Genomic DNA, 12,380 nt, shown 5'->3' on the forward strand with positions numbered 1-12,380 from the left:
CAGAAAAAGCACTATATAAATGTAACAAATTATTATTATTATTATTAAGGCGACATAAATTTTATAATTTTAATAAATATCATTATTTACACTCTTATTATTGCATCCTGTTAATGTACCACAATGCTGAGTTGCAAATATGTATCCGTCAAAATGAAGTATAAATAGCATGTAATTACTTTTTACACATATTGCAAAGAACTGCTACTCTTATTTGGTAAATGTAAATATAATATATCACTATTTCCACTTAGTAAATAGCATCTAAAGCTATATGCACTTAGTGTAACTATCATCCATCGCTAAATTTTTTTTATTTTATTCACTGGCAAAATAATTAGTTTTTTAGTTTTATAAATTACTATGGTTACAATTACTCATAAGACCATACAATGGATTGGAATATGTATATTTCAAGGTATAAATCATTCAAGGTACACTCTCAGACAAAAAGTTACAGTGGAGGTACAATTTTGTTCCTTGGGGAACAAAACATATAACTTTACCTTTAAAGGTATACAGTTGGTCCTTAGGGTACAATAATCCCACTGTTTTCCTAAGTTCGGTCCTAGTGAGCCGCTGTCCTGCAGAGTTTGGTTCCAACCCGACATCTTATTGAGAATTAACAGGTTTAGATTTGTATGTTTTATTGAAAAAGTTTGGTCACCATTATGGAGATCAGTGTTTCGGTTAGCTGGGCAGTTGGACTTGGATTTTTAAGTAAGTTTGTGGTTTTTGTTGCAGTGTAAACAAAACATAATTTTTTAAACAAAAGAAGCCATAAACAAACTTTATCATGCAGATTATTGTTTGACTAAACTCATCACTGAATAAAAATAACAATAAAGAATATTCACCAACAATACTTGCCACGAGATCAGATGTACTAAATTTTGATTAAAAAAACATTCTAAGTGGGGAAGTTTAGACGCACACAGATATTAAGAATCATCATATGAATCTCAACAATGGTGACATACATAATGTTGCAATGCATGCTGGGAGTTTTATACTGTGGTGGCTTAGTTGGGTTGGAGCTAAACTCTGGAGGACATCAAATCTCTAGGACTGAACTTGCCTTCCTCTGACTTAGAGGCACAAAAATGTACCCTTAAGGGTACCACCCCAGTGACGGCCAAAAGGTACAATTTTTTTTGACAGTATATGATTAATGTATCACATTTTCCATGCATTATATAAAACATGCTTTAAGTAAGGTGTTTTCACATTTCTTTGTTCTGTGAAACACAAAAGATGCTTTGAAGAACGTTGGTGTCCAAACATGACTTTCATCGTATAGACAAAGCACTTTTACACAAAATATATTTATCAAATTTAATTGTGAAAATTATTTATTTTATTGCAGATGTGTTTTAATTTAATTTAATTTAATTTAATTTAATTTAATTTAATTTAATTTAATTTAATTTAATTTAATTTAATTTAATTTAATTTAATTTAATTTAATTTAATTTAATTTTACTATCATCAGACATATTTCTGACTATCAGAGCATATTGTCTTTTCCCTCCACAGGCAGAGCCTTACGTGATGTTCAAGAAGTCGGATAAGCCGCTATATGGCAACGATCGTTTCGAGGGCTTCTGCATCGACCTGCTGCGAGAGCTGGCTGCCATCCTGGGCTTCACCTATGAGGTGCGACTGGTGGAGGACGGCAAGTACGGAGCCCAGGAAGAGAGCACGGGCCAGTGGAACGGCATGGTCCGAGAACTGATGGACCACGTGAGTCAGACTCCACCATCCAATACTGTTTTGATTGCACTTAGGTTGGCTCATTTCCCCACATATCTTTCCGTAAAACCCTGCAAGGTTCAGCAAAATTCCCTTTTAAATCATAAAAGCCAATATATATTCCTGTGATCAAAGCTGACTTTATCATCATTATTCCAGTCTTCAGTGTCACATCATCCTTCAGAAATCATTCTTATATGATTTGATACTCAAGAAACAATTATGATTATTATAGTGTTGTAAAAAAAAAGAAATACTCAATTAAAACCTTTTTTTTTTCTATAGGTGGCTTTTCAAACTCATTTACTGTTCCTGGATATACCCCATACTGATAGCATGTTTTGTCATATTAATTCCTACTGAACAAACTAAAATTATTAAAAACTGCAGCAGCTCTATAAGTTTCTTACTTTCTCAAGTCTACTTCCTTAAACTAAAATGTGAATTAGAATCATGCCTTCTGTTTGTAGCCTCAATTCAGTTTAAATTACATTATTAAGAAATTGCACTTAAATTCTTAATTCAATTCAGGATGGTGCTCAATCCACCCTGCAGCAGAAGGGGCTTGTCAACATTATACAATAAAACGAGATGCTTTCAGTGTAGAGAGGAAACAGATATGAAAATAAGATTAACACTGTGTGTCTGTGTGTGTGCGTGTGTGTGTGTATGCGCACAGCAGATGGCATGAAGATGCGATAAAATAAAACTCAAGCACATACTGCCGAGAGGACACAAAGTGAAAAATCTGGCATTAGTTGTCCCCCTATAGAGCTTATTAAGCACACACACTTTCACAAACACAGGAGCAAACACTGCCCTTCGATATCCTCATTAGACTCCACAAAGACTACGATAGGAATAAACACATTTCTGAGAAAGGAGCATTTTCTGCACAGCCAGAATTCAATAGCAGTATCCATTGCTCTAACCGAGATATCAGACATCTCTCTTATAGTCACTGCTCCTCAATTGGCCACGGTCGGATCGTCTGGTGTGAAAGCGGATGTGTGTGTGTGTGTGTGTGTTGTCGTAACATTCCCCGGCAAACCCCCCCACAAGACGAGAGCAGGACAGACTGTAATTGGCCTTGACAAGCTTTCAGAGCAGTCTGCAGTTTGCAGTTTGCCAGTACATTGATGTGCTAGAGATAAAAATATCTTGTCAAAGGACTTTAGAAGAAGAAGCAGAAAAAAAAAGGAAGGTAGTGAGACAACATCTGCTCACTTCTGGCATTAATTTGCCCCCTCTGGGAATAATTATAGACAATCCAATAATTCTAGACAGAAGCTTTTATTTTGACTGAAATTATACCAATCCTACCAGTAAAAGTAGTGAAATTGAACTAAATGTCAGTTTTAGGGGCACAGCCGTCTTCGCCGGTGTCAGCGTTCAGACAGCAGACCCTCCATCAGTTCTGGAGGAGGAATAACGCCTTTACTGTGTCAAAAACACATGTTTCTTTGAAGAATTATCACATCGACATTGTACTGGGTATAATCACATTGCAGTCAAGCTATAAATCCTTAGCGCTGGGCTCGAAAAAGTGTCATTTACATTTCAAGCCTCTAAAATAAGTTATGCCTCAAAACTGTTATGCAGAAGTTAAAGAAAGTATACGGTGCAGGCCAAGATACTTTGAAGATAATTTGTCAACTTTCTGTTTTAAGCACTTTTAGTTTTAATTGGAATTTGATAAATGCTAATCTGAAAGACAAAATGATTCAGAATATGAATGAATGATAAGTTTGGGATCAGTGTAAAAATAAATAAACGGTTACCACACCCGACACATGGTCTAAAAGGGTTTTACCGCGTCTCTTAATGAGTCATGGGTGTGTTTTAGGCCTAACGTGCAATAAACCAATCAGAGTGTCGTCTATCATTCCCTTTGGAAGCCACTTGCTCTCGCACCATGGAAGATTCGCTATTTACACGGTGGGATTTGCAAGTTGAAAGACTGAATGCTTCACCAGAAATGATTCCTTTGATTTTTAATAAGATTGTATGTAGGTTGTGCACCGGAAATAGGCTCATAATACTAATACACCCTTTAAATAACACAAAAATACTGCCTTATTGACTTTAGAGCAGGTTTGTGTTGGTCAATGGTCAGTCGTTTTCAGTTCCTCAAAATAGCAGCGGTTTTCAGACCAGACACACATTGGCGGACCGATGCGCGAGTGCATTTGATATTAGAACAATGTGGAGCTGGACGTGAAGTGAAGTGATGCGAGTGCTTCATTTACAAAATATTAATTTCCAATGTGCATTCATAAGAGCACCATGACACATACATGCATGACACGAGAGCAGGCTTGACATGAAAATGCATTGGAGATGAGTATTTTGTGAATAAAAATTTTGCGTCTTTTCGTAAAATTGAGTTTATACAATGGTCTATCTGAATACTTTTCTTTGATTTGTTTAATGCAGAGGTAGTTCCAAGTCAGCTGAATAACTGTTCTATATTAATGAATTGAATATTAATTCATTGAAGCGTACACATATACATATACATTTACACACACACACTAGCATTCAGGAGCATAGAAACTTACCAATGCTGCCCTGCGACTTTCAGTAATAAAATATCTTCTCTACTGAATCGCTGCTGCATTTTATTTCTCAGCAACTTGGGGGTTACATCGCTATTTAGAAGTAATTAAACAAACATACAGAGAGAGAGAGAGAGAGAGAGAGAGAGAGAGAGAGAGAGAGAGACTAAACAGACGCAGGCACATATCTCATATCTCTCTCTCTCTTTAGATAATTAATTCAAATAATTTTTTCTTAAAAAAAAAAAAACTTTATCTGTGTGTCTAATTCAAAGCGGGCAGAATGTTGGATCTAACCAACAAAAATAACCTAATTTAAAGGTCCCGTTCTTCGCGATTCCATCTTTCAAACTTTAGTCAGTGTGTAATGTTGCTGTTAGAGCATAAATAATACCTGTAAAATTATAAAGCTCAAAGTTCAATGCCAAGCGAGATATTTTATTTAACAGAAGTTCCCTTTCAAAGCCTACAGCGGACGGCCGGTTTGGACTACACCGCTGCACTTCCTCGCATGAATGATGTCACTATAACCGTTTGTTGACGAACCCTCCGCCCACAAGAATACGCAAAAAATGGGGCGTGGTCTTGTTGCTCTCCCACATGGAGAAGAGCGTGCAGTCAGCGCTTGCATCTCCCCGTTATGGTAAGAGGCGGGACCTTTCCGGGCAAAGTGCGCTAAGCTGCTGTCCAATCACAACACAGGAAGCGCTGGCCCAATCAGAACTCATTACGTGTTTCTGAAGGAGGGACTTCATAGAACAAGGAAATCAGCAGGCCGTTTTTAGGACAGAGGAAACAGCGCTGTACAGATAAGTAAATTGTGTGAAAAATACTGTTTTTACACGCGAAATATGAACTCATGTTATATTTCACACTGTAAACACAATCAAGGCTTCAAAAACACACGAAAAATGGGACCTTTAACCGAATAACCTAAAATAACCAAATTTTACCCTTCTGGTCAAATACTGCACTGCAAACATCAATAACAGCTTTAAGACATCAATGCTGGCAAATGACCATGGTATAAGCAGGTTAATTCATGACTAACTATGCCTTTAATGATTTAAATGCACTTTGCAGACGCAACCACCATTCGATTTGCCTCTATGTTGTGCATTAAATTCTTTTAAGGCACATTTAGACGTGAATTATCCCATACTTAAACCCACTGACTCACATGAATTACTTTAATGATTTGTTTATTATCTTTCCAGTGCTTGAAAGTGGTAGTTGTGTAGCTGTCAATTTTCATAAAAAAATATTTTCATTTGTGTTCTTAAGACAAACTAAAGTCTTAGGGGTATGGAACAACTCGAGGGTGATTAAATTATGACAGAAATATTTTTTGGGGTGAACTAACCCTTTAAATGGATCAAAAGTAACAGTAAAGGCCTTTGTAATGTTACAAAAGACTTCTGTTTAAAATAAAGGCTGATCTTTTGTTCCCATTCAGTCGGTCACTCTCAACGCCACGACGGAGTACCGACAAATAGGAATCTCGCTAGCGAGAGCCAATCTACTTCGAGTATAACTACACGAGCCAATTCACATTGGCATGCAATGACTGCACCAGATGCTCATGCCACGTAGCGCGGGTATAAATGAGGCACAGGCGCTTGCATCAAATAAGCCTTTTGCTTCGTAGCCGAGTGGCGAATGGATTGTCCTGAAATCACTCTCTACAAGTGTGTGTTAACATAACGAGTCAAGCTCTTCGGGTGGATCTCTCCTCGTTGGGTGTTGGAGTGACGGCATTGCAGCGGCGTCAAATTTCTCTCTTTCTCTTTCTATTTTGTTTTATTGAGCAAAAACAAAAGGCTGTTCTTACAGCTGGTACGGTGCACTGTTTAGAGTTTTCATGGCTGGTAAGAGATTGCCTTCTATGAGAACGAGAGCGCGCATGACAGATTATCCGACTATCCCCTGTGTGCTTCAGCACCCCAGAGAGCATTTTCCCTAAAATAGCTACACAGATAGAGCTTGCATCTTTTTAAAGATGACATTCTACCTGTGTGTTTCTGGTTGCGGTTGTTCCCTGTCCTAACTGATGGCCAAGAGCGCTGTTTCACATGTCTGGGCAGCATGCTGAGACTGCGTACGTGGGTGGGTCATGTTTTCAAATGAGAACATGAGCACGTCTGCTCGCCGGTCGTGACTCTTCTTTCTCCTGGAAGCTTGAGTCCCCTTTGTTGAGGCTTTGTTGAAGGCTTTGTTGAAGCTTGAGTCCCCCGGGCCCTGTGCAAATATGCGTTTCACCCAGTGAGCCTACTTGCACAGACACTGTGCAAGGTCAGGGAGGACGTGGAGCAGGCCCTGTTGTTGGCCTCGTATTGGCCCCACCAGGCCTGGTTCCCTGGTACCACGACAGCCCCTCCTTGGCCGATCCCCGAGGAAGGATCTTCTAACTCAGAGAGGGGGCACCCTCTGGCACCCGCATCCAGACCTCTGGAAACTTCATGTCTGGTCCCTGAATGGGACGCGGAGGTTCTAGGTGACTTACCCCAAGAGGTAGTTAAAATCATCATTTCGGCTAAAACACCATCTACAAGACAGGCCTATGCCTTAAAGTGGAACCTGTCTCATCGATTGGTGTTCTTCCCTCCGATAAGACCCCGAAGGTGTTCGATCGCGTCTGTGTTTTCCTTCCTGCAGCAGGGGTTGGAGCTTAGGCTGTTGCCCTTCACCGTCAGTTTACTTTGCTGCTATTTCTGCCTATCACGACCATGTAGAAGGTAAGTCAGCTGGGAAGAATGACCTGGTCGTCAGGTTCCTTAGGGGGGCGAGACGGTTAAATCCTCCTCGACCTCCCTCCATACCCTCTTGGGATTTTGCTCTAGTGCTCCGAGCACTTAAGAATTCCCCATTTGAGCCCTTGCAGTCAGCAGAGCTTAAGATTCTGTGAATACTTTGCTTTTGGCTGCATTGGCCTCCATCAAGAGGGTAGGGGACCTGCAGCATTTTCCGTTGATGAATCGTGCCTGGAATTCGGGCCAGGTGACGCTCACGTCCTAGCTTTGCTCTGTCCCATCTGCTCTGCGAATCTACGTGGACAGAACTCAAAGGACTTAAGCTTCCGGACTTAAGATCAGCTCTTTGTCTGTCACAGAGGCCAGCAGAAGGGAAAGGCTTTCTCCAAGCAGAGCATGGCCACTAGAGAGTGGATGCCATCACCTTGGCTTACCAAGCACAAGGTGTGCCCTGTCCGCTCAGAGTGCGAGCACACACTACTAGAAGTGTTGCATCCCTCTGGGCGCTGGCACGTGGCATCTCGCTGTCAGACATATGTAGAGCTGCGGGCTAGGTGACACCCAACATGTTCGCTAGGTTCTATAGCCTATGTGTGGAGCTGGTCTCCTCCGGTGTTCTCACCTCAAATGGGTAGAAGCACTGCGAGGCCCGGCTTCTGTCGGCTTGCTGCGCCTTGGCGCTTAAATTCTACCGAGATGAAACTCTGTGACCCCTCGGTGCCGGGCGTGGCGGACCGTCTGGCATCAGGCCTCTTGCCGCTGAATCCTTGAGAGCTGGTATTTGGCTTGGGCCATGTGAGCAACCCTGCTGGGATCCCACATATGTTTCCACGGCTGTTCCTCCCGGAAGCCAGTGTCTTTCCTTTGGGAGAGCCCTCCCTTCTTAGGGATGGAGCCCCCTCACAGTGACGGGCTACGGCTCAGCTCTGTCTCCACATAACTCCTCTCGGTATGATGTGGTTCCGCAGCGGCCCTACATTAGGGCACGCATTCCCAGTGTTATCCAATAGTCACTTAATGGGTCATGCAGAACAGCAGTGATGGACTTCTCTGTGTGAGCCCCGTCTCATCAGGTAAGGGAGCTCAGGAGGCTCACACAGGGCACTGGAAGGGGGCACAGGCCATGGCGCTTTGGCAGGGTTTCCTATTCGTCAGAACTCCGACATGCCGTTGAGAGTGTCCAACTGAATGGGAACGTCTCGGTTACGTATGTAACCCTCGTTCCCTGAAGGAGGGAACGAAGATGCCAGCTGGTGCAATCATTGCATGCCAATGTGCACTGGCTCGTTTAGTTACACTCTAAGTAGATTGGCTCTCGCTAGCGAAATCTGTATTCGTCAGTACTCCGACGTGGCGTCTCCATTCCCTCCTTCAGGGAACAAGGGTTACATATGTAACCAAAACTATCTTTCTATTCATCAAAGAATCCTGTTGTATCACGGTTTCCACACAAATATGAAGGAGCAAAACATTGTTTTGAACAAATGTTTTCAACATTGAAAATAATCATAAATATTTCTTGAGCATCAGATCAACACATAAGAATAATTTGTGAAGCATCATGTGACCCTGAAGACTGGAGTAATGATGCTTTGATCACAGGAATAAATTACATTCTATTATATATTCACATAGAAAACATGAATTTAAACTATAAATATATCACAATATTACTGTATTTATTGTATTTGAATAATGCATAAGCATAAGATATCTCTTTAAAAAACATAAAATAAAATAAATAATCTCACCAACCCAAACTTTTGAATGGCAGTGCATATGATTACACACGTGAAAAGAAACACTGTTGCTCTGACAACCATAAATCAACATGTTTACACTGGACATGAATGAAGCATCACATCTAAATTCCTCCCATTATAAACAATTAATCTGTCTCCACTGGAAGCAGAACAGAATATATAGTGTTGTGCTGTATTGTGCTGAGAATATACAGCGGCATAAACAGTACGGCAGCATCTCTACTAGTTGACGCATTTCAACCCTCACATTGTATATACAGTCACACGCTTTACTGATATGCTAAGAAGACATGTTTTTGATTATTGCAGCTGCGGTTGTCAGTGATGACAACATCTCACAGGCCAAAAAAATAAAAATAATTCTGAGGGCATGTAGCGTTTGTGTAGGCAAGGCCAATTCCAAGCAAAAGCAAACTAGGCGGTTGCCTAGAGCGTCATCATCTGCCTTCCGAGGCAGCATCCAATGGAAGCAAACCTCATAAGTGACGGATCTGGAGCGCTCTACATATGCCAGACTTTTAGGCTAAAATGATCAGCATAATTATAGTGCCTAGCTTTTGCAACATTATTTGCATTGCGGGTGTGCTTATTATGCCTTAAAATGCTTGCCTTGCAGATTTTTTCCCCCCTCAATTTGTCCCCCCAAAATAATTTGCACACAATGACTACATAATCACCACATCTCTTTATGTATAATCAGTTGTGTTGCTTACAATGAGAGTGATCTAGTTTGGGAAGTTTCATGTTGATTCCTTAATTTATACAGTTTATTCCTCAATGATTAATCATCATTTTTTTATTATATTATCAGAACTTTTTCAAAAAAGTTTTATGGAACTTGTTATTCAGGTGTGATAAGAAAATAGATAGATGGTCCAACATACTGTCATGGCATTTAAAGGGTTAATAAAGTCCTTCTGAAGTGAACTTCCGGCGGACTGCCATATGCATTGTTTGTACGGTTAGGTTTAGGGTTACATCTTCATGCTTACATTTTTCAAACAACCTGAAATTTTCCTACAAACCAGATTGTACAAATTCACAAAAAAGTTATGTTTTATTTTGAGATTGAATTGGATGGTCATTAACTTTATTAACTAGTTGCTTATTAGCATGCATATTACTAGGATATTTGTTGTTTATTTGATACTTTTATTATATGGGCTGTTGAATGCTTAAATCTGACGAACGTTCAAAGACGTTTTAACTCCGCTTCCCATCACTTCAGGTGTGCGTTATTTTTTCTAATAATTCAACAGCCCGTTGCCAATTATTCCTTACATAAGGCACATATTAATGTCTTATTCTGGATGACCATATTATACATCCTTTAATTCTACCCAATAACTAAACTTAACAACTACCTTACTAACTATTAACAAGCCGTAATTAGAGGTTTATTGAGGCAAAAGTTGTGGTTAGAATTAAAACCGAAACTAAAGTTTAACCCATTTTAGTTTAGGGTTCAATTCTCACTATTAAGTAGTTGCGTATTAGCATGCATATTACTGGGGTATTAGCTGTTTATTAGCAAAACCTTAAACAAAAAAATAATAATTTTTCCCTCTTTCACAACTGCTATTTTCATGTTTAGCCTGGTTGGGTAACTGAGAGAATGGATTCGGTTCAGCGCACCTCCGGTCCCCTAGACCCAGTAAATCATGAAAGGCTTTAGTAAGTGCTGAAACAGTAGCAGGTAAATCAAGAGAGAGAGAGAGCGAGTCCACGAGAGGGCTTTAAATTTCCTCTTAAACGCTGTGGGGCAGAGTGTGTGATGTGTAAAAGCCCTGTTTTCTTAATTTGATTTCCTCTAAATGCTTCTGCTCGCCCTGATTTACAGCCTATCTCTCTTTTCCCTGTGCGTTATTTGTTGGCAGAAAGCTGATCTTGCAGTGGCGCCCCTGGCCATCACGTACGTGCGGGAGAAGGTCATCGACTTTTCCAAACCCTTCCTGACGCTGGGGATAAGTATACTGTACCGCAAGCCCAACGGCACCAACCCGGGGGTGTTCTCCTTTCTCAACCCCCTCTCCCCCGACATCTGGATGTATATTCTGCTCGCTTACTTGGGTGTCAGTTGTGTGCTGTTTGTCATAGCCAGGTAACATACCAGTCATATATATAGAGATAACCCCACATCATAACCTCATCTCATTGACATGTTTTCCAAACCAGTGCACTTAAAGATTTAACGTTAGTGACCTTGAAGGAATAGTTCACCCAAAAATAAAGAATGTCACGCTCATATTCTTCCAAATCTGTATGATTTTCTTTCCATGCACTCTAAAAATGCTGGGTTAAAAACAACCCAAGTTGGGTTGAAAATGGACAAACCCAGAAATTGGGTTGTTTGAATAGGTCTATTCACTGGGTTCAAACAGCCCAATTTCTGTGTTTGTCCATTTTTAACCCAACTTGGGTGGTTTTTAACCCAGCATTTTTTAAAGTGTGGAATGCTAAATTTGAAATGTTCACCTCTTTTCCATATTATCAAAGTGGATGTGTGATGATTCAAAGACCCTGTTTAAACCTGGTATTAATATGCGTTTTGGTCGATTGGATCTTAAGTGAATGACGCTACATACAGGCGTAAATGGGGTCTAAAGCGTTTTGAGCTTCCCCACTTTCGACCACTTCCAGAGGAAGACGAAAACGCATTTGACCGGATTGCTTTTGAATCTAATGTGGTGAATGTGTTCGACCAGCCACAAAACACCCCTTATTCTCCGCCTACACTCTTAAAAATAAAGGTTCTTTGGCAGGGTGTATGGGTCCATTAAGAACCTATAATATCCAAACAACCTTTCCATTGCACAAAAGGTTCTTTGTAGTGCAAAAAGGTCCTTTAGACTATAAAATGATAAAAAAAAATTAAAGAACCAAAAATGGTCCTCTATGGCATCACTGTGAACCCCCATTTTTGGTTCTTCCTGGCACCTTTATTTTTAAGGGCTCTAATGTGTAAATAATGGGAAGCGCTCTAGCCAGAGGAGATTTTAAGTTTGTCGTCTGAAGACCCATGTTTGATTTGAGGAGGAAAAACGTACCAAGCTCAGTGTTCTCTGATCATTCCTGATTTCTAATACACACTCACAGCATTCGGCTGGTCTTGTGTCTGTCAGAGCAGAAACAAACTGCTGCTCTCCGTATGTTTTTCTGTCTGGTTGCATTCATATGTCAATTGCTTGAGCTTATTTAATTCATTTGATAGACAGATCTAAAAAAAAAAAAAAGACCCTCCCCTCAAAGAAATCAGGACAGAAGTGGCTGAAAGTAGACAATACCAGGTTAACAGGGCCAAATTGTCTAAAAACATATGATAATATGATAACATATGTAACTTTGTGAAATGGACGGATTTGTAATACACTTTTATTATACTCTTATGGTGCTTTTTTGTGGTAATTTTGAGGGTTTGACAGCCCCATCCTCCGGTTATTCTTCAGAAATTTGCTTTTGATCTCCCATGGAAGACAGAGTTGGAACAACATGAGCGTGAGTAAATGATGACTTGAGGAATAGGTTAACTATTTCTTTAAGAACCTTGAATGCCACTC

The 12,380-nt window shown here is 40.2% G+C and overlaps 1 protein-coding gene across 2 annotated transcripts in view; it reads left to right on the top strand.

The window, feature by feature from the left end:
* Positions 1 to 12,380, top strand: part of grik2 (glutamate receptor, ionotropic, kainate 2) — a 344,433-nt gene that overhangs the window by 244,536 nt on the left and 87,517 nt on the right. For both annotated transcript variants that reach the window (XM_067449374.1, XM_067449373.1), the window contains 2 exons: positions 1,537 to 1,743; positions 10,701 to 10,924. In XM_067449374.1, coding sequence (XP_067305475.1) covers positions 1,537 to 1,743; positions 10,701 to 10,924 — 431 coding nt within the window. The remainder of the gene's footprint in view (positions 1 to 1,536; positions 1,744 to 10,700; positions 10,925 to 12,380) is intronic.

This window comes from Pseudorasbora parva, chromosome 7, assembly GCF_024679245.1.
Source record: "Pseudorasbora parva isolate DD20220531a chromosome 7, ASM2467924v1, whole genome shotgun sequence".
Lineage (NCBI taxonomy): Eukaryota > Metazoa > Chordata > Actinopteri > Cypriniformes > Gobionidae > Pseudorasbora > Pseudorasbora parva.